The sequence below is a fragment of the Camelus ferus genome, chromosome 15 (assembly GCF_009834535.1).
Source record: "Camelus ferus isolate YT-003-E chromosome 15, BCGSAC_Cfer_1.0, whole genome shotgun sequence".
NCBI classification, from domain to species: domain Eukaryota; kingdom Metazoa; phylum Chordata; class Mammalia; order Artiodactyla; family Camelidae; genus Camelus; species Camelus ferus.
In genome coordinates this window covers 39,497,896-39,525,699 of record NC_045710.1, presented here as the reverse complement: position 1 = coordinate 39,525,699, position 27,804 = coordinate 39,497,896, and the positions used below count along the sequence as shown (strand labels likewise).

Sequence of the window (27,804 nt, the reverse complement as noted above, 5' to 3'; positions counted from 1 at the left end):
TAACATTTTTAATACATCACAGCAATGGCCCAGAATCGGCCTGAATCTTAATCTTGTTGCATATAATGAATCTTACCAATTCCTAAAGAAAGTAAACTATCTTATTTCTCATCTATACTTAAAATTTTTAAGAAACCCATTCTTAAGAGATGACAGAAGAAGGAAAGGAAGGGAGGAAGGGAAAGAGGGAGGGAAGCTTCCCCAAGTATTAAGTCTAATTTTATTTTTTTGTCTATTTTCAAACTTCAATCTTTAATCATATATAACATCTGAGTGGTGGGGAGAGGAATACCAGCAGAAAATTCCCTCAAAAAAATCTCTGATTTAAAATAGAACAAAACCAGGTAGAGAGGGGCACATTCTACTACAGAGACCTTGAGGATGCCAGACCCTAGAGAGCTGAAAATATCAACTCATTTTCAATAAAGGATATGGAAATAACTCCCAAAGTCTAGGGAAATACATTTAGGACATGTAAGCCACTAGGAAGACGATGGAATCCACTTTTCATTTTTTTTTAGGAATCCGTTTATTTTTAATTTCCACTGAGAGAAGATGGACATATTAAATTTACATCCTGCTCTGAACCTAATTAGTAAAACTTAAGGAACTGTTCTCTCACATGTCAATTTATTTCCTTGAATGGAAAAGAAAGTAGTACTAGGGAGAGACAAGAGGGCTGGCTGTGTTGGCAAGTTTGCTATACTCTGTAAAAGCTAAGAAGTTTACTGTTACATTTATTTCTCATAGTTTGTAAATTCTTCTGGTGGTTACCTCCAGAAATTATGACATATACCCTTGACTCCCAAAAAACTTAATGTTAATCCTGAAAGAACTTGGAACACTTTAAGTCCATTTAGACCCTTTCTACTTAGTTTAAAAACTTAACATACAGTCAGTGTTTATCTATGCACATATTTACCACCAGTCTTTCAGTTATCTCTCGCCTTTCCAACTGGGATCACTGTAAGAGCGAGCTTCACAGGAAGCCGTCCCATATGCTGATGCCAAGCATTCCATTACAATTTTTTGTTGTCAAGCATGTGATCCAATTACTTATTATACATGGAAGTGATGATAACAGGAGGTGCCTCTATAGCTCTTAAAGTCAACTTATGAACCATCCACATTTTATGCTTGGAGAGCAGCATCCCTGCATCACCCACACTGCCTACACGTTCTGTAAGGAGTAGTCAGCCCACCAGACAGCCTTCCCCTACACTTCAGCTGGAGGGCAGCAAAACCAGAATAAAGAACAATGCTTTCAGACCAATCCGTAACCCAACCCGGCCAAGCCTCTTAAAATAAGATACAGCACCGTATTCATTTAAGAAATATTTACTGACGCCTGGTTTTGGCCAGATACTTTGATAGGAACTGGGTATTTAATGGTGAATAAGTTAACATGATCCTGGTCCCTCAGAAGTTACTCCAGTCATAGGGAAGAGAGAGAGAAATAAATGCACGACCATAACACTTGAGTAGTAAGGACAATGATGGGGGAGGTACAGGCTGCGGGAGGAGAAGATTGGGAATAGGAGATCAGGAAAAGTGTCTCAGGAAAATTGCTTCCAAACTGAGACCTGCAAGATGAGTAAGGGCCAAGCAAAGATGAGAAAACAGAACATTCCAGAAACTGCATGTGTAGAGGCCCAGAAATAAGAGAAACTATGAGGGTACCTTCTGACCAAGCAGAAGCAAAGGCTAAGCTTCCTCTGTAGGAAGTCTCCACATTCTGGGCCAGCAGGACTCCCGCCAAACACAATGTTACCTACTGCAGAGGGAAAGAAACCACCATAAGGAAGAGTCAGGAGACAGCAAACAAGAGAATGAGCACACACACGCACACACACACACACACACACACACACACACACACACAGCCAAAGACTTGGAAATAACAGAACAATCTGAAAGATTCTAAATATATTTAAAGTCAATAAAAAGATAAAAGGTATAGACACCACATGGCAAAAAGAATACAGAAGAAAACAGAAGAGAACTAAAACTCAGACCGAATTTGTAGAAGTGAAAAATATCATCATTGACATTCAAAACCAACGCAAGACTTCTGGTTATAAAACATGTATCTATGCTTCTTCCTAAAACCAAACTAAAAAGATAGGGAGTTCTTTTAAAAGATATAAACTCACAAAGAGAATAGGAGAGGAGAAAATACACAAGAGAAACTTAAAAAAAAAAAAAAAAGGAGCCAGAAAGCAAATGATTAAGTGATGACTGATTTCGGAGCCCTAGGAGAGCTGAAATCTGAGCCTGCCAGGGTGGGAGTGGGAGGAGGGAGGGGGAAGCGGAAAGAAGCAGCCCGTTCACAGCCAGGAACCTGGAAAGGCTCGGGGCTTGGAGAGTGAGGCAGCCCTGCAGGCGGGAGCGGAGGGAGGGTGGGGGACGGCAGAGGACCAGCTGAGAGTTTGTTTAGAGTTAGTTAGTCCCCCAGATGCCCTCCTCCCACCCCAGCGGACGTCTGGAGAGTTACTTTCTAGGGAGGCTGCCCAGCTGAAGAGAGCACTGAGGCCCGTGCAGAGGGTCAAGCAAGAGTCTGCTTCACCACAGAGCCCTCCCCAATCGGCTCCTGCATCCGGCATTTAGGCTTAGAGCCACCCATCCCACCTGCAGGCAAGAGACTGATTCAGGGATTTCTTTCCAGGGAGACTGGCCAACAGAAGAGAAAATACCTCTCAGTTCTGACATTTGCTCATCCTTCAGGGAAAAGGCTGGCCCACCACCTTAGCACCCTATGGTGAAGCCACTCAGCAAACCCTACCCCCACACTGAGCGCACCACCAGCTTTTCAGAGTCTTGCTCTTAAACACAAGAGAGCTAAAGCCTGCCCAACGTGAGATGAAAGCCTTGAACCTGAAAGTAAACACCAACGCGAATACATAGGGAGGAAAAAAGGAATGCTGAGGTAATAGAGACAATGAAGGGGACAGAAAAAATTTAAAAACAAACAACATAGTCATCCTCAGAGAAATGAGAGAAATGTTTAAGAATGTTCAAAGAGGCATTCCCTCTAGTAGCCCCAAACCAGAAACAACCCAAATGTCCAGGAGTGAAGAGAGAAGGCTATGTTCACAGAACAGAATACCATACAGATACAATAAAAGGAATGAACTACATGAAACAACACACATGAATCTCACTGACTCCTGAGCAACCCAACCCCCCACAAAACAGCACATACTATATGATTCACTTTACATAAAGTTCACCAACAGGGAAAACTTGTCTACAAGAGAGGGGTCAGAATGGTGGTTATTTTCCAGAGCAGAGAATGACTGGGAGGTGGCAGGTGAGAGGTTCTGGAGTGCAGGGATGTTTAATTTCTTGATCTGTGTGGTGGTTACATGGGTGTATTCACTTTGCTAAATTTCATCAAGCTGAATACTGACAATTTGTGTGCTTTGTTATATATGTATACTTGAATTTTAAAGTTCACAAAAAATGTAAACAGAGACTTGGTGTCAATCATGGGCAATTTTTTCTTTTGGCCTTATTTCCAAAATTTTGTTTCATGAGCAGATATGAATATAATAGGGGGAAAAAGCAACTCTTAAAAAATAGCAGAACCGAGATTCTGTGAGGTTCCCACCAAATCTAAGTATGGTGTGTAATTTAAACACAGTGTAAGTGAAAAACATTGGGTTGCTAGACAAGCTGAAAGTGATGACCTAGAATGAACTCATTCTTAAGGTGGGGAAGAACAAATAAAGGTCTGGAAGCCTCAGTTACAAATAGAGGATGTTAAAGTTTACTTTCAAAATAGTTAACCATGTGATAGACAAACCTTTAAAGCATTTTGGGTATCGTTACAAGACCAAAAATTCAATTGCCCATTTTCCTTAAAATTTGATTACAAAGTTCACATCCTATTTTTGATACTCTGACTGCTTTAGCTCTCTGAAAGCAAACTGAAGGCACTTACTACCTGAAAAATAACAATAAACAGCCTGATACCTTCTGCACAACAAACCCTGCACGATGAATCAGAAACCTTTTAGGCTACCATATGCCAACATGGAATAACATAGTCTGTCTGAACTGAAAAATAAATTTTAAATATAACCCTGTGAGATAACTTCAGGGATTTTTAAAAAATGAACCTAACACTTAATAAGGATATGGGGGATGGGGCTGTGAGGAGGGATGTGTGTCCTGTGTGCTGCAGGGCATTTGTCCTTCCTCTTGGAAATTTCTCTTTCTTTAAACATGACCATACGTTTTCTCTTTTTCTAGAAGTAGAAGCTCTAATTTAATCCTCTCTGTTCCCTTGTGTTTGCATAAAATAACTAAGGTTCCTTGTGAACTTTCTACTCAGTATTCTAAAGGGAATCTCTTTTTTAAATATTTTTCAAGTGTAGTTGATTTACTGTGTTAGTTTCAGATGTACAGCAAAGTGATTTAGTTACACATATCCATACATATATATTTTTCTTTTCCATGATATGTTATTACAAGATATTGTATATAGTCCCTGTGCTATACAGTAGGAACTTGCTGTTTATTTATTTTATATATAGTAATGTGTATCTGTTAATCCCATACTCCTAATTTATCCTTCCCCTGCCCTTTCCCCTTTGGTAACCATAGTTTGTTTTCTATGTCCGTTATTCTGTTTTTGGTTTGTAAATAGAATTTGTATCATTTTTTTTAGATTCCACATACCAGTGATATCATATGATATTTGTCTTTCTAAAGGGACTCTTCTGTTCAGATGCTTCCATTTTATCAATACTCCGCTAGAGCCCTCCGAGATAAGAAGCAGCTCATGCTCAAACTCCCTTACACCTTTGTGTGTTCCTCAGGAATTAATCCAAGGAAGTGATCCCCGTCTTCCACACAAAAGGTAGGTTTCATATTTGCCAGTTAATATGCCCCATATCATTCTGCTCTCTGCCTAAGTAAACTGTCTTTGTTACCATAAAAATGACCCTGATTCTCAACCTAAAATGGTATTAGGGAAGTGACCACTCTTTTCCAAACAGGGCTCCCTGGATTCAGTATTCTGAATACTTTAAGCTCAGTCCTCTATCATTTTCCAGACTTTCTTGTAACTACCACTTTGAAATATCTGCTGTTTTGGTAAACCCTGCATTTCTGTCTCCTTCTGATAATGACACTTCTCCCTTTTGGTAGGAATTAACCTTTCCCCATCCCATGTGGTTCTGTGAGGACTCCCAATCAGTTCCTCACACTGGCGAGACAACCAGGATACCTGATTCTTGGCTGCAGTGATAGGTTCAAAGGATGGGCACATGACCCACACAAGGCCAATCAGAGTGTGCTTCCCTGTAATTTTATAGGCTGGTGCTGGAAAAGCTCCTTTGTCCTCTGAGGTGTCTAGCTGAGAGGCTGGAAGCCTGCATCCATCCTTGGCCGTGGCATCACTAGGCAGCCCACTCCCATAGCTTGAAAGAAATATGTCAGTGAAAGGAGGGAATGAGGCCAATGACCGGAGAGAAACACAACCAAGAGATGGAGAAAATCTAAGAGAGATATTGACAATGTCATTTGAGTCTGTGTAGGACGATGTCAACACCAATCTAGAATTTTCCACTGACATAAACTACTAAATTCCTTTGTTTCCTCAAGCCAATTTAAATTGGCTTCTGTTATCTTGAACCAAAGTCTTAAATCACCAAAACTCTGCAGTGGTGGGGATGCCAGTCACTAGCTGCTCTCACCAACTCCTTATAGCTAACCAGAGACATGACTATCTCAGGGCGTGGACTGACTGGAGCAAGTGGCCATGGATTCATTCTGAATGGGAGACTTCCAGGTCTAAAAAGAGAATCCAGTCCCAGGAGCCAAAGATTACCAATCTGCATGTCCCCTGGGTGCTCTCTGGGCCACACCCAGAAGCCAGACTCCAGGTTTCTGGGCGGCAAGGTTCAGGGGACGGTTTGCAATGACCTGTGGACAGTCACAGGGCCGGCCCTGGGCTGAGGCGTGTGTTTCTGTCACCATCAGTGCCTTTTCCATGTAAAGGAACTGATCCTTCCAACTTCCAGAAACAAGTGATGGGGATTGTTACCTCTGCTTTCAGCAGGTCCATCAAGAAAAAAAAGTTGATCTGGACCTAGAACCAAGCAGAAGTTCTTAGGAGAAGAGGCCAAGATTTTTCAACAGGGACACTCTGAGAGCCACGAATAGATATACCTTCATGGGTATTCACGTTAGACTTATTATTAGAAAATATCCCTGACTCTCACCACCAGATGACAATAACTGAGTGACAAAAACAGGCCAGGCAATTCGGCAAATGGTACATCGGGCAACAGGGGCCTGGGGTGAGAGAGGCCTGGGTTTGAACCCTAGCTTGACAGTTATGAGCTCTTGCCCTGGGGCAAATTACTTAAATTCTCTAGGCCTCAGTTTCTTCTTTAGGAAAAAAGGAATAATAGGATTTATAAAACCTTAAGGATTTATAATGAGGGATAAATAAGATAAAGTACACCAAATGCTCAGCAAAGTGCCCAGCACAGAATAATACATTATTAACCAATGAAATATAAACAAAATGTTGATTTTTATCTTCTCTCTGCATCAACAATATATATTATGAGTAGAACTCTTCTATAGGCAGTATCATAAAATAAATCCTTATTTATAATATTATGATAGCAATGAATCTATCACATATGGAATCATTAAGCCAAAGATATTTGAATATAATATTTATTATTGAGTATTTTAATTGACTGTATTTCTGTGTGTCTTCACATGTACAGATGTAGGCATCACCATTCAAAGGACTAAACAAAAAGGAAGAAACTTCATGTTTGCTGTCGTCCAGAAATACCTGAGTTTCTTAAATTATAAGATTTCTACACTTTCTGACTTCTGGAGAGTTAAAATTAATCTGATACCAGATTAGCAGAAGTTGTAGACGAATGTCACTCTCCTACACATACATTGGTACATCTCTTCTGGGGAGGCAGTTTGTCAGTATCTATCACAATATAACATGTATATATTCTTCAGTCCTGGCCATTCTACTTCTAGAAATATCAGCTACAGAAATAACCATGCATAAGCTCTACAAAGCATATATAAGGATATCTGCTACAGTATTGCTTTTACTATAGGATACTGGACACGAGGTGTGTATATATATGTATGTGTGTGTGTGTGTGCATAATCATAGTATATATATTATAGTATAGTGGGCAAAATGCCCAACAGCAGGAATGCTGAGACATAAAACAGAGACTGAGCTGACAAACTAGAAGTCCAGAAGTTCTTCCAGAAGCCACATGTAGGTGAACGCTGGCCTCTGAATCATTCAACAGAAATTTATTGAGCGTCTTCCCCATGCCAGGCCTCGTGCTAGGCATATGAGGACAACAATGACCAAGACAGACCCCGGCCCTTTAGCCAGAAGAGGAAAACCCAAAACCAGATTCCATATTCTCCCACCCAAGTAGGTTCTTATATGACTGTTTTTAATAACACCCACGTGATTTTTAGTTTGTAACTTCAACTAAGGGTCATTTATTTAAAAATTATGCCCACTGAAAGCACCAGAGCACACTTTTGTATGAAAACGAAATAGATCTTTATTGAGTCTTTCTTTGGCATCATATAATCATAGTTTTGATAATTTCTTATGTCATCTTACTGTTTACTTCTCCTGAACTTACTGTCAAATAGCTGTAATTTCTTTTTGGTGGCTTGCCAAAAATCAATAAACAATTTTACCCTTTATAATGTTTGTAGTAAACCGCACTAAAAGGAATCAGTGTCCTTTAACATTACTGAAACACCTTGCACGTATTAAAGTGAAATTTTCTTAACCTATAAGTTATAAAAAATATAACCAGGCACAAAATTAGGGTGAGAAATAATGGCTCAGTTCTGTAGTCCAAGTGCTAATATAAAGTAGTACTCCTAGGTAAGTTTCTGTAATTTAGTTATGAATAAACAAAATTAAAACTAGATACTAATAGAAACAAGAACTCTTTAACATCCTTCCACATATACCTCAAGGTTCTTTTCCCATAATTTCACATATTTCAAGGATAAATAACAAGCCATAAAATCAACTACACCAATTAATATAACTTTGTTTAGGGCCCAAATAAAATAAAACAAAGAGCCTGAAATAATTTACTAAGTTCTTGTTTCCCTTACCATTTCCACTTTTTATTGCTATTTCCATCTTAAATGAGAATTAAGGTCATTCACTATGTGTGCTTCAGACATACATGTAGTTTCCCCATAACGTAGTGACAAGCAAGATTATAGCAGAAACCTACAGAAAGCTAACAATTTAGTTTTCTGTCATTTCACAAATATTTGTTTAGTTCCCATATTGGGGTTTTGGGAACCCCCAAACAAGGTTAGTCTAAATTTTTTTTAAGCTGAGTTTTAACATCTCATTATTAACTTCCACTGTTCTGAATTTCTGGGAGCTGGTCTTGTTGTAATGTGCTTTCTGGCTACCTATTTTCATTTGCTACCACCAAAATATCCATCTAGCAGACCTTTTACCTTATTATCCAGAAAGTACACTTGGTATGAAAAAGAAGGATGCCTTTTGCTATATGTGCTTCTTTTGTGGTTAAGAAAGGTGAAGTGGCCTGCTCTGAGTATGTGAGGACCTTAGACTCACAAGTCACTGTATAGGATGGTGTAATTATGAAAACATTTTATCCACCAACATGGTGGAGACATTTGGTGAAGTTCTAGAATTATTATTACTAATACCTTACACATATTTACCAAAATGTTGCATATCTCCTTGATATTTTTAAAAATCACTTTTTAAAACCCTACCGTTAAAATTCCTAAGAATGCTTAAGGGAGAAGGTCAAGGATGTGTGTTCACTTCAGACGAGCATAGGCTGTGGAAAATACACAGCACTCATATTGTGATCTCTTTGATGTGCATGCAGGGCAGGAGAAAAGTAACTCAGACATCCAATAACTGACAATCTGGAACCACTTCTGGGATGCTTTCTAAGTGGTTGCCTCCTTGATGTGGCACCTCTGCGTGATCACTCGTGGCAAGCTGCTGCTCAATACCTTCACTAATTTACTGCTGGAAATATGATTTCACTCTTTTGTGGCACCCAGAAGGGAAAATCTAGCTGCTAAATTAGCTTCTGAGATTCGAAAGAGATTTAAGTGAAACTAGGTCACGTATGGAATTAAATATACCTATAAACAGATAATCATTTTCCATCTATAAAATAACCAAAAATACTATCACTTAAAGAGAAAATCTGCTCTAGCTCAGGAAAAAAAAGGCAAAGCGCTGAATTATATGAAATTTGAGCCTATAATTTAGTCTTTGCAGTGTGACAGAGTATAAGGATTAATAAACAAACCAAAGCAACAAAAAGCCCCAAACAAACCTGTTTTCCTTTCCTTTATTTTGTTTATTTATTTATTTTATTTGTTTTGCCAAAGCACTTAAACAGTATGTTGTGTAAATCTCGAAAAGAAATAATAAATCACTATGAAACCAGAAGAAATCACAAGCCTGGGCTTAGGAAAACAGTAAATAGATTTTTAAACCTCTGATTTGTGGCTCCCTTAAAGCAGATATGCCTCTTGGTGAAAGATAGTTTTGGGAGGAAGAGACGCAGTTGGTGGTCAACTTGCACCTTCGTTCAGTATTCGCTACTGAAACAGATGGCATCTGGGGGGGGTGCTTAATTTCCCAGAATAGGTGCCTGTGAGCCAGATGACTCTCAAATCTTCCAGATCTCAGGAAGCGTTCTGCCCAAGTACGGGGGAATATAGCCCTAATTAGGCTACACTTTCCTGTTGTCTCCACATTTTCATTCTTACTCATTGTTCCAGCAATCTGGGTTCTGCCCCCACACGATGGCAATGAAAATGCTCTTCCCTTGACCTCTTTTGAGTCCCAGTCCTGGTCCCTCCCTTTGCTGGGCTCCAGCACCCCTCACCACCAGCCCCACCAAAACACACACAGAGACAGGCCTTTGCCCCCTCCACCCCTTGCCTTCCAAGTCCCTGCATTCCCTCAGTTCTTCCTGTCACTCTGCTCCACCCCTTCTCAGGCCTTTTTGTGTTCCTTCTCCTTTCCTGAAAACTTAAAGGTAAAGGTGTAGCCCAGGGCTGTCTTAAGCCCTCGTCCTTTTCACTTCTCATGCCCTCCTTTGATCTCACACATATGACGATCACCAGGAGGGTCTCCTAGCGGGCACTCAGCCGACATCTGGGAGAAGGCTCGCACCCTCATCCACTCTGGTGGCCACCCACAGAAGAGACTGTCTCATCTGGACCTCTGACCACCAGGTCCCTCCCATGAATGGCTTAAAGACTACAATTCCCATGAATGGGTTGGAGGCTTTGACTCTAGCTCAACATTTTCCACATGTGATTATTTAAGGTAATTGCGGCTCTCTGTGTCTCTCCCTTCTGGATCATAGCCTCCACAGAACAGAAGGTGCATGGGTTCAAAGCTGAGTCAGTCTGTCAGTTACTAGCTATGTAACTATACCTTTGAATTTCTGCAGGATTAAATGGGAAGAGATATATATATGTAAACTATTTATCTGTATGTATATGTATATATATGTGTATGTGTGTAGGTGTATATATACATATATATTTAAACTTACTCAGGGCTTACTGAGGGTTTTTTTCCCTTTCTTTCTCTTTAACTTACTTTGCAAATCTCCTTATACACTTTATTTAATTGAATTCTCCTAATAACCTATCAGTAAATCTAGAGGAAGAAGCTGAGGCCAGCTGGGTAACAACCAGTAAGTGGTAGAATCAGATTCAAACCTAGGTCTGCGGGCTCTGAAGTTCTAGTTCTTTTACCATGTAAAGTGCCTCCAGGATGCAGAGGGGCCAGTAGGCTGGGTGAGTGGGGTGAGGAGACACACAAGTGGAGAACTGTAGCACAGCATGAGAAGTGCTGTTCTAAGAGCGGTATGGAGAAAATGTCATGGGGGTCCTGAGGAAAGAGACACTGATTCTGCCTCAAGAAATCAGGGAGGGCTTCACAGAGACAGTGTGTTGGAGTTGCCTCTTGGACGACATGATTCTTCCCCACAGACAGCCCGGGTAGGCCATCCTAAGCAGTAGGGTCGTGTGCAGTAACAGAGAGATGGAACCATTTGAGTCACAGCCAGGAGTATGGTGTGATGGGAGCAAAAGTGAGGGAGGGTGGGGAACAGAGCTGTCGTAGGAGATGATGGCCAAAAGGTAAGGTGGGGCCAGACCCGAGTGTCTGCAGCCCACTCCAGAAGCAATATAGCTGGCAGGAGTTTTGAAACAGGGCAGGAATAGATGGGATCTGTACTTTGAAGGCTACCCCAGTGCTAGCATAGTGCAAGGGTTCTGGAACCCAGAACCACTTGGAAGTTTTTTTTTTTTTTTTTTTTTTACTGATTTGGTTTGTCCCATTACTGTGAATGTTTGATCATCGGGTTAAGGTGGTTTCTGCCAGTCTTGTCCACTGTCCTTTGTAATGAATAAGTATCTTGTGGCAAAGTACTATGTAAACATCAGGTTCCTCAACAAACTTTCACCGCTAGTTACAACATCTATTGATTTTCCAATTCCAACTCCATCATTCCGTCTGTATTTAACAGTTGATGTCCTACTCAAGGAAGAGCTTTCTCTTCTCCCCATTAGTTATTCCTATCACTGCAACTATATGGATTTTTATTTTATTCCATGGATTATAATTCATGCTCAAATTATCCCAGATGTGACCAGTGGAAGTCCCTTAAAGCTGGCTTTTAGGTCATTTCAATATCCCTCCTTATTCTTTGAGTACAGCTGTACTTTCTAGTGCAAGAAGCTATTTCAGACTTGTCTTGTGTTTTCCTTCCCCCAGGCCTGGAAGCAGCCATTTTTATAAGGAGTTCTGATGCTTTGTTGTTCAGAATGGTATTTAGAAACACATCCTGGGTGCTAGGTGTGTTCCTGCTATTGAGGTGTCATTGCTTGTCAGCTCTCTCAACAAAAGGAGCAGAGAAAGCTGGTGCACGTGTGTGTGTGTGCACACGTGCGTGCATGCATGAGCATAGTTATATACACCTTTATCTAAATTTCTATGGGACATGTCTTCAAAATATACATCTGGGGAACTCCAAGCCAGACCTTCTGAATCAGAATCTTTAGGAGTGGGCTCATAAATCTGTTTTTTGTTTTTGTTTTTGTTTTTTAGCTTAGCCAGGTTTTCAAACAGAGGATTGACTAGGGGAGTGATAGCAGAGGCAAGAAGACCAGTTAGGAAACTGCTACAACTGTCCCAACATAGGTGGACCAGGGTGTGAACTAGGGCGGAGGCGGCAAGAGAAGGGGGAATGTGGTGAACTGAACTTGGGGCTGGCAGATAATGGAGATGAAGGAGGAGGGAGAGACGGGCACTGACGGCTCCCTGCTCAGAGAACTGCTGTCGCTGAGGCCAGCACTCTGTCATTTACACAGTAAGCACTGAACACAGGCTTATTTAATTGAATATCTCCCCACTTTTCCCCTATATGTAAAAACCCAAGTGACATTCTGGGAAGAAAATAATTATGAAACATTCCAGAATTTACATCTCCTCCATTGTATTTTATCATATGGACTAAAAGCTGAGTGTTACTCAGGGCAGGGGAATGACTTACGAGTTCACTGTCAGCTGGCCAGGCTCTCACATAGACAGACATGGCCTGGCCAAAGTGACTGTGTTCACATCTACTATGCAGAATAATAGACCTGAAAGGCTTTTTACCAAGAAGCAATGTCTGTAACAATCTCTCTTATTGTCCAAAAAACAAAATAAAAAAAAGCTAGACTTTGTTAGAGATAAAAGTCATTAAACTGAGATGACTGCAGCATAAAACTCACTTGGGCATGAGCACAATACATAAAGGAGATGTAAGAAGAAAAGTAAAGGTAAAAGGAAATGGCCCTTGGCATTCTAACTGCTTAACGGAATGTTTAAACCCCAGATAAAAGTATAAGCCAGAGAAAACTAATCATTCCCAGTGTTTCTGTAGCAAAACCAATTCATCAATAATCTTCTCATTGCTAAATCCATACGGCCCTTTTCCAGACTGTTGAGGGTGGTACCGTTGAGGGTCACTTGATACCCTCTCTGCTCTGGGCCTCCAGGACACGCCACTTCCCTGGTTTTCCTCCTACTCTGTGACTATTCTTGGCATTCACAAGCACCTCTTTCTTTGCCGATCTCCTAAAAGTTGATCTTCCTCAAAATCCTAACTCTGGCTTCTTCTCTTTCATATGCCCTCTGGGTTACCTCATCCACTCCTACATGCTCCCTGCAACTCACAAGGCTCTCTCCTGAGCAAGAGACCCACCTATACATATAATCACCTCGTGGATGTTCCACTGACACATCAATCTAAAGCTGTTCAAAGCTGAATTCATCACCCCCAGCCCTGAACTTGCTCTTCATTCTATTCCAGTGAATGATCACCACCATCCAACCAGGTCATTATGCCACAAACTTAACCATTACCTATCACCTTTCTTCTCCCCCACCACCTATATCCAATCAATAGCCAGGAATCTAGACTCTCCAGAATATATTTGTTGCTTTCCTTGCATACTACCATAATGATCTCACACCTGGATTACCTCAAGTGCCTCCAGACTTTCTTCCCAACAATTCATGATTCCCACTGCAGCCAGAGAGACCAGCTCAGAGCCTAAATCTAATGATGCTCTTTCCTCCGGGAAGCCTTCCCTGACCCTACCCCCTCCCATGCACGGGTTAGGTGCATGTCCTGAGGCTCTCATATACCTTGGGCTAACTAACTACCATAGACCTGAACACACCATATCCAGCTGCTCACTCATTTGTAAATATTACCTTCATGATTATAAGTTCTTTGAGAAGAGACACGTATTATTCACTGTTGGGTCCCCAGCACCTACCACAGTATATGACACATAGTAGACACTTAAGAAATGCTTGTGGTAAGTCATTTTTGTTCCTCTAATCCAGATGTACTTAACCTGGAATCCATGTACCCCTTAGTAGAATTCAGGGAGGGTTTATGTATTTAGATGGGCTAAAATTACTAAAAATCTTTATTTTTCACTCACTTGTAACAGACTGTAGTATTTCCTATCATTCAGAATGTGGGCAACAAACTACAGTAGTACCTTGTGACCTTCAGAGCAATAAAATCACAGATATTTTCCTATCAAATCAAAGTTGTTACAGATCTTTCAAACATCATGTATGCTCATCACTACTTCCAAACTTTCAAATGATAATTATTAAAACTGCTAGACTTTTCAACTGTATGAATTAATAAAGAAGCACATCAAATACATCACAATATATTAAAATATTTTATAACTGTATTTCAAAATAATCACTGTTCTCTGTGATCCTATTCATGTATTTTATTTTATGGATTAGGAAACATTAATTCTGTGATAATGAAAGTATAAATTGATATATTCACTTTGGAAAACTGTTTGGAAGTGCCTGGAAAAACTGATTATATGTGTACCCCATGCCCCAGAAATACCACTGTTACGTGGAATTGAATATATACGTTCACTTGTACTAGAATGTTGATAGTAGTCAAAAGAAATGGAAGCCCATCTACAGTAAAATGGATAAGTAAATTATGATATTTCTACACAGTGGAAAACATGGACTGAGAATAAACATGTAGAAACACAGATGAATCTCATAAACATAATGTTGACTGAAAGGAGCCAGACACACAGAAAATGCATCCTGTACCATTCCTTTTAAAAGTACAACATTAGGCAAAACTAATCGATACTGTTAAAAGTTAGGACAGAGGTTATCTTTGCAGTGGGGATTGTGACTGAAAGGGGGCACGTGGGGGTCTCTGTGAGGCTGGTGATGTTCTGTTTCTTGATGTGCGTGAGGGTTACACATGCATGTGGGTTGTGAGTTGTACACCATGACATGTGCTCTTTTCTGTATCTAGATTGTATTTCGGTACAAGGGTAAACCGGGACAAACAAACCTATTATTTTGAGATGGGACCTCAAGGCTTCACAGTCTGTCACAGGAGGTCCAAAAAAGAAATCCTATTCTAAGCAGAAATTCCAAGGAGATTATCGCAAAAGAAACAAAAGCCAATATATACAAGTCATTCATTTATTCATTCATTCATTCATTCAATAAATGCTTATTAAGTGTCTTCTACACTCCAGGCATCATTCTGGGCACTGTAGGCAGGGCAGTGAACAAATAGCCCTGCCTACACAGAGTTTATATTCTAATGAAGAGAGACAACAAGAGTCAAAATAAATAAGAGCTAAAGAGAAACATAAAACAGGGATGGGTAATAAGGAGTGTGTTTGGTGGGGAGTGTCTGAACTTTAAATAGGGTAGTCAGGGAAGGCCTCACTGAGAAGATGACACTGAGCAGGGACCTAAGGGAGGAGAGTAAAGTCATAAAGTCATGTGAAGTCTGGGAGAAGGAGAAGCCAGACAGAGGGAACAGTGAGTGCAAAGGCCCTGGTGCAGAAGAATGCCTCAGTGTTCAAGAAGCAGCTAGGAGGACAGTGTGGTTGGAGTGGAGCAAGAGATGGGGAGAAAGTAGATTAGATCACAGAGGTAACAGGAGGCCAAATCCCCATAGAGGCTTAGAGGCCATTACAAGGTATTTTGTTTTTATTCTGAGGGTTCTGAGCAGGAAATAATATGGCTTGACTTATGTGGCAGCCAGACCAACTGGCTGCTGTGTTGAGAACAGAAGGGAAGGGCAAGGACAGAAGCAGGGAGGAGGCAGTGGGTAAGAGGTTTCGAGGAAAGAGGAAGAAAGAAGAGGCGAGAACACATGCCATGAGACATACAAACAAACACACACAGACACCTTCTTCCTGTTGTTGTTACTTTTGCTGCTGTTCCTGAACCATCTGCAGCTTCCTGACTCCTCACGCCTGAATACCCCAGCATGTATCTCCTAAGACAAGTACTTCCTCTCACATAACTGCACTGCTACAATCGAATTCAGAATTTTAATCCTGACATAATGCTATTACCTAACATAAAGTCCCACATTCAAGTCTCACCAATTGTCTTATCCACCCCAATCCAGGATCACATATTGCATTCACTTCTATCTTTTTAGTCTCCTTTAATCTGCAACAGTCTCTTAATTCCTTGTGTCTATTATGAGAATGACTTTTTTTTATGCAAAGTACAGGCCAATTGTGGTGTAGCCTGTCCCTCCATTTGCATTGGTCTGTTTCCTCATGATTAGCTTCAGGTCATGCATTTTGGGCAGTTAATATGATAAGTCACGTTGAGGAGCCCCTGTGTTAAAAGGTATGCTCCACTGACACTGGAGCCACTCCAGAGAAGGACTCCAGTCGCTGGTAGAAGTAGAAACCAGTTCACTATGCCGAGGAGTGAACAAAAGATTCAAAAATGAGGTAGTAAATGGCGACAACACAGAATCTCAGCACTTGGATTTAGAAAAGATTTCAGCAGGACCTTAGATATCATGTGGCTAGTCATTCTGCTCATTTTTAGAGGAGGAAGCTGAAGCCAGGTTGAAGCCCCAGGCCCAAAGTCACATGTCTGCTTAGAGACTGGACCAGGGCCATGTTAAACCCCCCAGGACCCAGTCCCCTTGTTCAAGGTGATGCTCCCTCTTCTGGGAAGTTTGGCATTGAAGGAAAAATGTGTGGGGAGGAATCTCAAAGAAAAGGTTCATATAAAGTAGAAACCCTCTGCCTTTAGGGATCTTCCTAAAATGTAAATTGGCCTTGTCTCACTCGGTTTAAATCCCCTTGCTGGTCCCCATAAGTTGTGGGATGAGCTGGAAATCCCTTAGTGACAGGGCTTCAGCCCACTTCTCAGCTTCAGCTCCCTCTCCCTTCAGGAGACCCTTCACGCAAGCTGTTCCCTCCCCAGTATCCCCCCTTCCCCTATTCCCTCTCCACCCACCTGCCAAATTGCTCTCCATCCTCCAAAAGCTGATTTCTCCAGGCAGCCTGCCTTTGAACACCTACTTCTTATCTTTGGGTGAAACTCTTCTGGGCCAGAAAAGACTTAAATTTATTTCACCTTGGCAGGTGTTACCTCTACAGACATCCCTCCTCCAGTCGGTCCATCATGTTGTCAAAAGGTGCTTCAAAGATCCCCATGTTTCCTAAATCTAAAGGGATACAAACCCAGATTTTCCTTATAACACAGCCAAAAACTCTTAAGTCATTCAAAAGGAGTGTTTCATTTACTGTGTGATCTGAGGATACATTTCAGCAGCCATGGATACAGGTCTTCAATGGCTGTTCTCCCATCTAGACCAGGAGAGCAGGAGAAGGAGGAAGTGACAGAGAATTTGGTAGCTGACTTAAGAACAACGCGGTAATTGGCCATTATTGCCATTCGAATATTTTTCTAAAAAGAAGATTCTGAATCCTGCCTCTAAGTGCCAGCTGAGAATATATTTGCAGGACTTTCTCCTCACAAAGTGTATACAAAATGAGGTCCGTAGAAATCTCACCCCCATTTCCTATTTTGCTCCTTCCAAATAATTTGAGAAATGAGGAACTAACAACAAATAAAAACACATCAAGCACTTACTAAGTCCACGACAGGTGCTAGGCAGGGCCCCACAGAACTGGGATCAGGTGGAGAGATGGGTAAGTCAACAAATATAAAACAGTGAATGCAGGGGCTCCAGCAGGGAGCTACTTGCGTGGTAGCCAGGACGCACAGAAAAGGGCCTAAACAGTCTTGAGCCGTTGAGGTAAGGCTTTGGGGGCAGATGACACAGCACTGAGACTGAGGGAAGAGAAAGATTCTATAAGTGGACAAGTGAGGGGTCATTTGGCAGCCAAAATGTCTTGTGCAAGGATGAGATCACACAAAATAGGAGGCTGGGTTCAGGGAACTGCAAGGAGTTGGATGTGGCCGGAGGATGTCAGGACAGTGAGGGACACTAAGCTGGAGGGGCAGCCGGGACCAGATGACAACAGGCCTAGGAGAGCACGCGGAAGGAGCTTGAACCTCATCCTGCTGGTCATGGGAGCTTTAGGCAGATTCTAAGTCTGCCTTGAGGAAGATTCATTTTCAACATATAGCCAAGCTCACTAAATCATCCAGAGTTCACTTGTGCAAACTTTTTGCTCATCACCAAGGCTGGGGCAGCAGGTCTGCACCAGCATCTGCGCCAAGTAAAGTATGGAGGTAGTTCTTCACCAGCTGCTGGCCCAAGCCTCGCCTCCCTCACCTGAGCAGCCTGCGCCAGCCTCAGGAAGCCTCCTGGGCGAGCCATCGGGCCACCTCCCCGGTGGTGCATCAGCCCCTATTCCCATATGCTCCTCTCTGTGCCCCGCTCCTACCACCAGACCCCAGCAGGAGAGGGGACACCCTTAGTAGAGGCACTGGTGCCCCAGTAGGCAAACACCTGATGGCCACCTAGCCCTCCAAGACTTTGGTCACCAGTCTGGGTGTTCCCAAGGGACACCCTGGCATGGCCTCTTATGAGAATTAAAAATTCCATGATGAATCATATCACAAATATTTTGTTTTTAAACCCTCTTAGTGTCCTTTTCCTTACCTTTTCTTGCCCTCAGCTCAGTATTTCTCATCATTGTCCTGCTCTGTTCTAGCCATCAAAACATCAGTTACCACCTCCTTTTCTAATCCACCTCCTATGGTAGAGTTGCCATTCATTCCTTCTGAGTCCATATCTCCCTCATTAGATAATCTTCCTTAAAGGGGCAGCCCTTTGAAACCTGGTCTCACCCTCCAGGCTACAGTTGATTGAACTGGTGGTCATCCTGACCCTACTAGGCCAATCAGATTTTCTTTCCTGGAAATTTGGAATTAAGACTCACATGACGTGATCAGTTGGTTTTATAAGACCAAGCTGGATAGTCATGTGCACTCAGGGAGTGGAGATGACTTTTTTTTTTTTTTTTTTGGTGGCTAGGTGCAATATAGATCATTGAGTTGAAAAGCCAGTCTGCAGTCAGAGAAAATCAAAGCATACATTATCGAGAAAGAAGCAGAGACTTCAAAAAGTTAAACAGAGTCACTATCAGATTCAGCAATTCTATTCCTAGGTATAGACTCAAGAGACTAGAACATATATGTCTACACTAGAACATATATGTCTACACACTCTTCCACTGCCCAGAGGGACATGCTAGCCATCTCCTTAACTTGTTCCAGCCAGTTCCTGCTTGGTTCTTTCTGGAAAAGAAAGAACACTGGGCTAGATGCCAACCTAATGAAAAAACTGATCCCGCTAATATAAGATTTTAATAAATATATGAATCATATATACACGTATTATTAAAAGCCTATTTCACAAGCTGGCCATATCTTTGGGGTTGAAGAAAACACTGTCTGTTGAGCTCTGAAACATAGCAAGGTCCCCAAAATCTAGCTGCGTAGGAGACCAGCAACATCGGGGTCAACTGGGAGCTGGTTAGAGATGCAGTGTTAGGCTCACACCAGGCTGACTGACTCGGAATCTGGATTTTACTAGCAAGTGCTCAGGTGACTCCTATGCACAATGATATTTGAGAAGAACTGTTTGCTACCAAGCACTTCAATTACATTTAAGGCCAATCAACATATGACAAACCAAGTTAATCCTCCAAGAGGAGGCTGATGGCTGAAGAGGTGTCGTCTGCTGGCTGAAGGATGGCCTTCCATGTGGCTCCTGCCTCCTGGGGAAAGAACTCCAGAAGCAGAGCCAGCAAGTCAACCTCCCAAGCAGCTTCCTTTTTCGTTTTTGGCGGAAAAAACATCACCTACGTTGTAAGGTATTCAGATCCAAATCCTTGGGGTTAGGAGAGGCCCTAGGACAGAAACGATGCCGTGGAACAATTTTTCACTTACCACGGTATAATCTACATTCTGATTGACTGTTGGTGGTAGGGCCAATATCATTCTTTATAAGAGACATACACCAGCATGATGTTCTTCAAGTAGTGACCATTATACAGTAACTATATTTTTTAAATAAAACCATAGTCATATACTTTGAATTAAAAAAAGAGACTCATAATATGACCAGAACAAGTATACCCATAACAATAACTGAATGGAATATTTGTGGCTGTCCTGGGAAATACAGGACATATGGTGCCAAAACCCAAGAGGCATTAATGACCTGGATGAGAATTTCTCTGACCTTGGTCTTTCTCTGGATATCCATACCAGAACCCCGGGCACACCAAGTTCTTTCCCACCCTGGTGCCTCCGCATGCGACCTCTCTTCTGCCATCTCATCTTCACTTACTGTCCCTTCTCATCCTTCAGGTCTCAGCTTAAATGCTGTCTCCCTACAGAGCTGCTCTGGAAACAGTATCTGAGGTAGCTCCCCACCCTCACCCAACCCAGTTCCCCTCTGTGGTCATTCCCTCCTTAGGACTTGTCATAATCTATATTCATGCTTTCTTGTCCATTCATTGTTGGTCTCCTGCACCAGAATGGGGGCAAGGACTTGGTCATGTTCAATGCTGCAACCCTGCACCTGGTATATTCTAGATGTGAGATGAGTTTTTGATGAAAAAGAATAAAGTATACCCAGTTTAAAGAATAAATAAATCTTAATAAAAATCACCAGACTATAGCTTATTAACAAAAATAACAATAGTAAAATCATTTATGAACAAACCATAAGCTTCCATCACAACCTTTCACCTCATGTTTATGCCAATGAACAGAGCAAGTGAGATCCAGTGAATAGTGGATGGTACCACTGAGTGACTTTGCGTAAATCTCTTTGCTTCTCTGAGCTGTGTCTGTAAAATGAAGACTATCACTCAGAGTTGTGAGTAAGGGGACTTTCCATGAGTATGTGCGTGTGTGTGTGCAGGCGCATATATATATATATGTATAGTGTCTGGTATGGAGCAGACACTCAATACGAGTTTGATTCTTCATAGTTTCTCCCATATTTCCCTTATTCAAACTGTTCAAGGGACTGAAGAATATGAAATCACATCTCCAGCCCTTCATGTGAACCTGTTCACCCAACACCGCAGGCCCAATCATGACCGTTACATCCCTCTCTTCAAACTCAACAAGTTTGATTGTACTTGCAGCACCAGATATTTTAGCCATGTTACAATTGAGACTTTAAAATTTTTTTTTAAATTATCTCCAGTAGTTTATTGTTTCAGGTCATTGTACTTCAAAGCTGGTGCTGTTACTAAAGTGGACTTGAACATGGTTCCATTTCTAGACAGAGTTCTAGTGACCTGCTTCAAATACTCTTGAATAAACCATGGCATTGATAAACAGAGTTACAAGGAGCCACAAGCTCACCAAGTTCTGGTTATAAACAAGGCACAGTGGTAGGGACCACAATGACTAGGAAAAACTGAAGTCTGTAAAGCAGTGAAGGGATAGCTCTGGGCTTTGGAATCAGATCGCCTTGGGTTCCAATTCCCATTCTACAGTCTGCTAAATACTGACCGTGATCAAAATCATTAACCTCTCTGTGCCACAGTTTCCTCACCAGTAACCTGGGTCTAAAACAGACCAACATCATGAGGTTGTCAAGAGAGTGGAAGAGATCGATCAGTACACACATTTAGCACTGGGTCTGCACTCAGGGAGTGTTGGCTCTGCTTATTAAATTTATTCTCCACCTCAAGGATCTTACATTCATTTACAAATGAAAATATTCAGACTGAAAGAATGGCAATAAGTGATACATATTAAGTGAGCAGCACTGGTCAGGAAAGATGCAAAACCTGAAGAGCGCAAGGAACCCCTTCATCTAAGGATGGTAAAAGGTCTCCTGGGAGAGGTGAGATTGAAGCAGATGGGGCCACGCAGGACATGAATACAAACAGGTTCCCTGCGTGGAGCACTTACGATTTGCCAAACACTGTGGGGCACCTTGTATGTAATCTCCACAAGCTGCAAGTTAGATACTGTTAAACCTCCATGGTATGGATGAGAAGCTATTTTACTGATGAGCTGAGACTCACAGAGCTTTAGTCATTTCCCCAAGTCACCCAACTGGTGGCAAATCTAGGTTCAAAATCAGGTCTGTCTGACCCAGGACCATGTTCCTGCCACTATGCCCTTGAGGGGAGAGGGAAGTGGGGGATAAATCATGACTTCAGCCTGTGGGCCATGAGGAATCACTGTTTTGTTTTTGGTGTATGTGTGTGTTTTTAATTAAATATTGTACAACTACTATCACGATCAGGAGCATTTATTGAGCACCAGCTAAGGACCAGGCCCCACGCTAAACCATCTGCATACATTATTTCTAATAGTTCCAATTCTGCAGCTGAGGTGTGGTTATCCCCCTTTCACAAAAAAAAAAAAAAAAAACAAGGCCCTGAGAGGTCAGGCCACTCACTTGTGGGTTCAAAAGTCAGCACCCTTTCCCCTAAAATGGCACTGCAGAAAAACCTCCCTTGCAACAGACAGCTGACAAATAAGAGAAACGAAAATGGAGACGGAGCCAGTCAGAAGGGCTGTCGGGATCCAGGGTAGAGAGAGAGACACCTCAACCATGTCATTGTGAAAATGAACGGAAGGTGACAGAGAGCAAATGTGTTCACGAGCTTTTCTTTCGTCTGCTCCCACTCTGTGTCGTGGCCTGCTACCTGCAGTGGAAACCACATTGTAACTCTTTCTGCCTCGATTGCTGTCCTGGCCTTCAAGCCCGATTTGAGTCCTAGTGTTATTCCCATAGCAAACACTGCTTGAAGCATTTACTGGCCCCATCACGTTAGCAGTACTCAAATATGGCAGCACCCTCTAATCTGCTCTCTGTATTGCAGGGCAATCATTCAAGAGACTAAAACTAAGCCTCCACATCCAATAAATCACATTACGCTTCACATATCAACATTTTACAAAATCTGACTTAAACACATAGTCTGTCAAATCAGGGGGGCACATATGCTGAGCTCTAATGAGCTCTGCCAAATCCTACATGATTATTATTGAAGTTTGTCGTGCTCTCACAGATGACACAGTTTTCTAAAATGGAGAGTGTTATCAATATTTGTTGAGCTGCTTTCTAGTTAATATTCTCGAGAAAGTAGCACAGTAAATAAAGCAGTAGGAAATGTATGCATTATGAATATATCTTTCAAACCAATGCAAAAGCTAAGTGGACGATTACATCTATTATCTCATTTGATGGAATCAAGAGTTAGAAGTCTTAGTATTCATGTCCTGATTCTAAAAAACCCAAAACGCTTTTGCACTAAAACCTTAGCTTTAGTCCTCCTCATCCTATGACAAGCTTCAGTATTTTAAAGAGAAAATCAGTAGCATAACTGGGATATACAGAAATGAGCTGAAATTCATAAAGATAAGAGTACAAACTTCCTCTCCATATATACAGTTAATACACAAATATTCCCAAATATTTTACAATATTAATTTCAAACATCTCATATGTTTCTGGGAATAAAATTATGAAGGAAATTAGTATCCATATACTAAGGATAAGATTACCTTCACTGGAAAAACCTATATACATATATATGATAAAGTAAAATAACAGCATGTACATTCTATCTTCTCTAATTTTATAGCTCTCAATTGTATAATGATCTGTAGTTTGTGTTTTTAAACTGTTGGACTTAAGTTTATTCCTGTGCACAAAGACATACATGGACATTAAAGAACTCTGCTCACCTATACACACTTAGACCCAACCAAACATCATGGAAAATTTAGCAATAAAGTCCTTTCTCTGCAGGCAGGCTTCCTACAATGTCACTATTTAGCATAAAGATATAACTACCTTAGTAAATAGACCAGAAGCTAAATCATCTTTCTTTTTCTTTTCAACAATTGAGGCTCCCTGCAAACCCAGTTACACAAATAACTTCATTTACCTTTTCTACAAATGAGTGCTTCTTCAGCGAAGCCAGATATCATCACAGCCCCACGGGTCCAAATGCCTGTCATGACAGCGGTTTACTGCAACCCCACCCTTTTCCTACCTCAGTTTCAACAGTGCATTTAATTTTTTTTCCCTCTTAGAGAAAAAAATTAAGATTAGGAGTTCAAATTGTCAAGGTAGTTCAGTGAATTGTCACATTATTATTTAACCTCAGGGAATTTTCTGTTTAATTGCCTCTCTCTCCCTTCCCCCAAAGGACTACACCTTATTTTGATGGTGTAATGGAAAGCACTGCATTAAGAGCAAAAACATAATGAGTTTTAATTTTTAAACACCTAACCTTTCCACGAGTCACTGTTAATCATTTGCACCTGTGACTTTAATAATCAGCCTGGCAATTACAGAAGCAACATCTCCAGGACGGAAGTTGGAAAGGATGCCCCAATCACAACCATTACCACATCAGGGAGAGAAGAAAGCTATTCTGTCATCTGCGACATGAAGAAAGTTTTACATGTCAGTCCCACCAAATCTTGAGAACAGTGGAGTTCCTAGTACTTAAAATCTTCATCTTCTACAAGTCAAGATTTTTAAAATATATATATCTTACTGTATTTTTAAATATTAAGTTTTAACTTTCTGTAACAATTTTTCAACTTTAGGGCTCTAGAAAGAAAGAAAGAAAAAGGCTCCAGAATAAGCACACCAACACAAGGGGTGGGGGGGAAGCTTGTCTTCTAAATCATTCTTCCCATAGAGAAATTAAGACCATTCACATTACACCACTTACTCATTTATTTCATTATGAAAGGAAACGGAGCACAAGTGGCAATATTCTGAAATGTGCTGGAAGTTGTTCCACGTCAATGAACACACAAGTTTGGAAGGCACACATATTCTCTCTGTCAGTTGTAGTCCATCCTCAGCAAGTCATTTTCCCTGTGGGCTGAGGCTCCCATGTCATGGAAATCTGCCCTAACTGCTGAAGGCTAAAAAGGATTCCCTGTGAACAGCATCTGGACCACACCTTGTTTTGGCACACAAGAAGCTGACAAGGGCTGGAGGAAAATGTGTCTGGTCCAAAGATGAGAGGATAGGGCCAAAAATCAAAATAAGGAAGACCCCTAAAATGGCTATTCATCCAGTTTTGTTCTTCTAATCAGTCCCGGCCATCCACTACTAAGATGTTGGTCATTCTGTGGACTGGCTGGTAAGATTTTGTGGTCCAGCAATTGTCAGCCTTTTATAACCTCAGTGATGGTGTGGAAGCATCCATTTAGTGTATAAATATGCTTTTTTGGCATTAAGACACTAGGAAGTGAAATATTAGAGAACAAACTCCCCACCCACTGCAGAAATTTCCCATTTCAAAGCACCTAGGATGAAGAGCCCAAATTACCTTCAGCAAAATTTCTTTTAGTTTTATTTTTTTTTCAATCTTTGTGCATGCTGAGGAACCTTGTGAGGAGCCCCCCAGAGATGACACCCATAGTTCAGATTATTGGTCCTACATTTTCCTAGTTAGGGAGGGAAGGAGAAGTCTTTGATAGTTACCCAGGATCCTTCCACTTGTAGCAGGAAGGAACACCAAAAAGCATCAGGAGACTCAACTCCTTGGAGATTTAAAAGCCTTCCGGATTAATAAAGAGAAAATAGACCTCCCCTTCCCCACTTGCACCCCCTACCCTGTTTCTGCCCTAGCCTTAGAGAATCAGCAGCCCTTCTGTAATTCCATGCGGTTCCAGAGAGAATCCTTTATTCCATGGAGCTCCCGGATCTGACCCCAGGAAAGCCCGGTTGGTCATCCTTCTCCTCATCCTTCCAACCTCCACAACTAACCCTTCCCCACCGCCCCAGACCACCTCCTTACCTGATAATGTCGTCGTTGTGTCCCAAGAAGAATTTTTGGCTGTGCTCGCGGGTGTTGTAAACCACCCCGACCCCGGCCACAAAGTAGACCACCTCCTTGCCGGCGGTGTAGTACAGGTTGTTGCGGCACTGGTGACCCCGGTACCCGTACACCCACTCCAGCCGGAGCTGGCAGCTGGGAGCTGTCCGATCCGCCATGATAAGCCGACCCCACTCGTCCCCCGGCCCCCCCGCGCGCGGGTCCGCGGCCCCTGCGCGCCGGGTCGGTCCTCGCCAAGACTCGGGCTGCGGAGGACCTGCAGGGGCTCAGCGTGCAGCGCTGGGCGCGGATTTCCGAGGCGACGCACAGACACAGACCAGCGCGCCGGCCGCCACCATCATCCGCCGCCGCCGCCGCCGCCGGAGACAAGCCGCCCGTGCGCGGCCGCCAGACCCCGCCGGACGCCCCGGCTCCCTCTCCCCCGGCGAGGCGTCTTCGGGGGCGCCAGCACCCGCGCGCGCACGCCTTACTGCACCTGCGGGCTTCGGTCCCCGGGAGAGGTTCTTGGGGGGGTCACCCCGCCTTTTAAATCAGGGATCTGCATATCCAAACACTGATTACCCAGTTCGCTCACTGAAGTTTGCACTGCGCCGGGGCTTCGCAGCAGGCAGCGGGATTTATTCTGTGACAGTTTTAATTTGACAAGGAACTCGGGTAAGCTTTGCCATCACCATCCTTGGATCCGAAACTGACAATCTATATCGAGGATACGAGAGCAAGGAAGAAAGAAAGAGAGATTTTGCATGTCACCCAGTCCAAGAAAATGATCCCCAAACTAAACCAAGTTTGTTTTTTTTTTTAATTGTCAACTATTCCCTTTCTCCCTCCAGATCTTTCCTTTTAATGATACAAAATATGCCTTAAATGCTGCTGGCTGGTGGCTGTTGATATGATTTGAAAGAACATTTGCTGTTTCCCCATTAAGCCAGGGCGAATATGCAATGGTCATTTTTCAGATGCTCCAATTAGTTGTGTATGTGTTCAAAATTCATGTCCTCCGTGAACTCTCTCTTGGCCGAGAAAACCATAAAGAACTTAGCAGCTGTCACTAATCAGCAACTCTAATTGCAAGCGTCATGAAAGGTTTTTCTGAATCAGAGGAAATGAGACCCTAGTGCACTTGGAGGCAGGAAAGCGCAACCTACAAACGCTCTCGGTCCAGAAGAAATTAAATAATTAACAAGTGGCCAAAATCGTGTACCTCTCCCCAGGAATGTCTGCGCTAGCTGTGGGGTCCCACAAGTTCAGGGGTCATTTCTCTAGCCCGGCGTGGGGCAGGGGCGCCCGTGGAACCACAAGGGACAGCGAGCCCCCGCACACACATATCCTGGGCATCGGTCGCAGCCGACCCGAGGGATGACGACCCCCAGGGACACCCTGGCCCGAGCGCACTGCCGCCGTAGCGGTGTCCTGCGCTCCTCCCACACCCCATCCAAGATCGCCTGAGGAGAATCCCGGCTCTCCCGCCTCTAACTTCTGCTCTGAGCTGGCGCCGCCAGCACATCCCGGATCTCGCACAAGCGAGCGAAATCCTCTGCTCGCCCTCCCCTCCCCGCCTCCCGCACCCAAGGATGGGCTTCGTCACTGGGGCGCAGCGGGAGACAGGTTCTTCCTTCAGCCGTGGCTCCGGGGGCGGGGCCACAGTGCGGCTTTCGGGAACCTTGGCGGCGGGTTACTAGGCGAGAGCTCGGCGCTTGGAAACAGCGACGCCCCGGGGCGCTAGGGCCGCCCCCTCCAGGTTGCTCCTTCCCCTGATGCATCCTGGGAAAGGTAGTCCTCTCTACTCAGGCTGCGCAGGGAGCGCGCAGGGCCGGACCACAAGTCCCAGGATTCCGCGCACCCAGAGTGAGCCGTAGAGAGGCCGTTAACCGCGGCCGCGGTGCTTGCGGTTCTCCCGGTGAGCAGAGGAAGGCGCACCAAGGGCGACCCCTGGCCAGCGCCCCGAGTTCCCTAGTGACTGAGGCGGGCCCGCGTGCCTGTGTATCTTAAAAAAGGAGCAATGAAGTTGGAATAGAGGCTATACCATTTCTACGGCCCACCTCGAGAATTTCTTCTGCACCACTTCCTGAGGGCTTCTGTAGTCGA

The 27,804-nt window shown here is 42.8% G+C and overlaps 1 protein-coding gene across 1 annotated transcript in view; it reads right to left on the bottom strand.

The window, feature by feature from the left end:
• The window catches only part of EML6 (EMAP like 6), a 215,429-nt gene extending 188,055 nt beyond the window's left edge, over positions 1-27,374 (bottom strand). Inside the window, 2 exon segments of the mRNA XM_032497555.1 lie at positions 25,681-26,415; positions 27,194-27,374. Of these exon segments, the coding sequence (XP_032353446.1) occupies positions 25,681-25,877 (197 nt within the window). The 5' untranslated portion in view covers positions 25,878-26,415; positions 27,194-27,374.
• Positions 27,375-27,804: the final 430 nt, after the last annotated feature.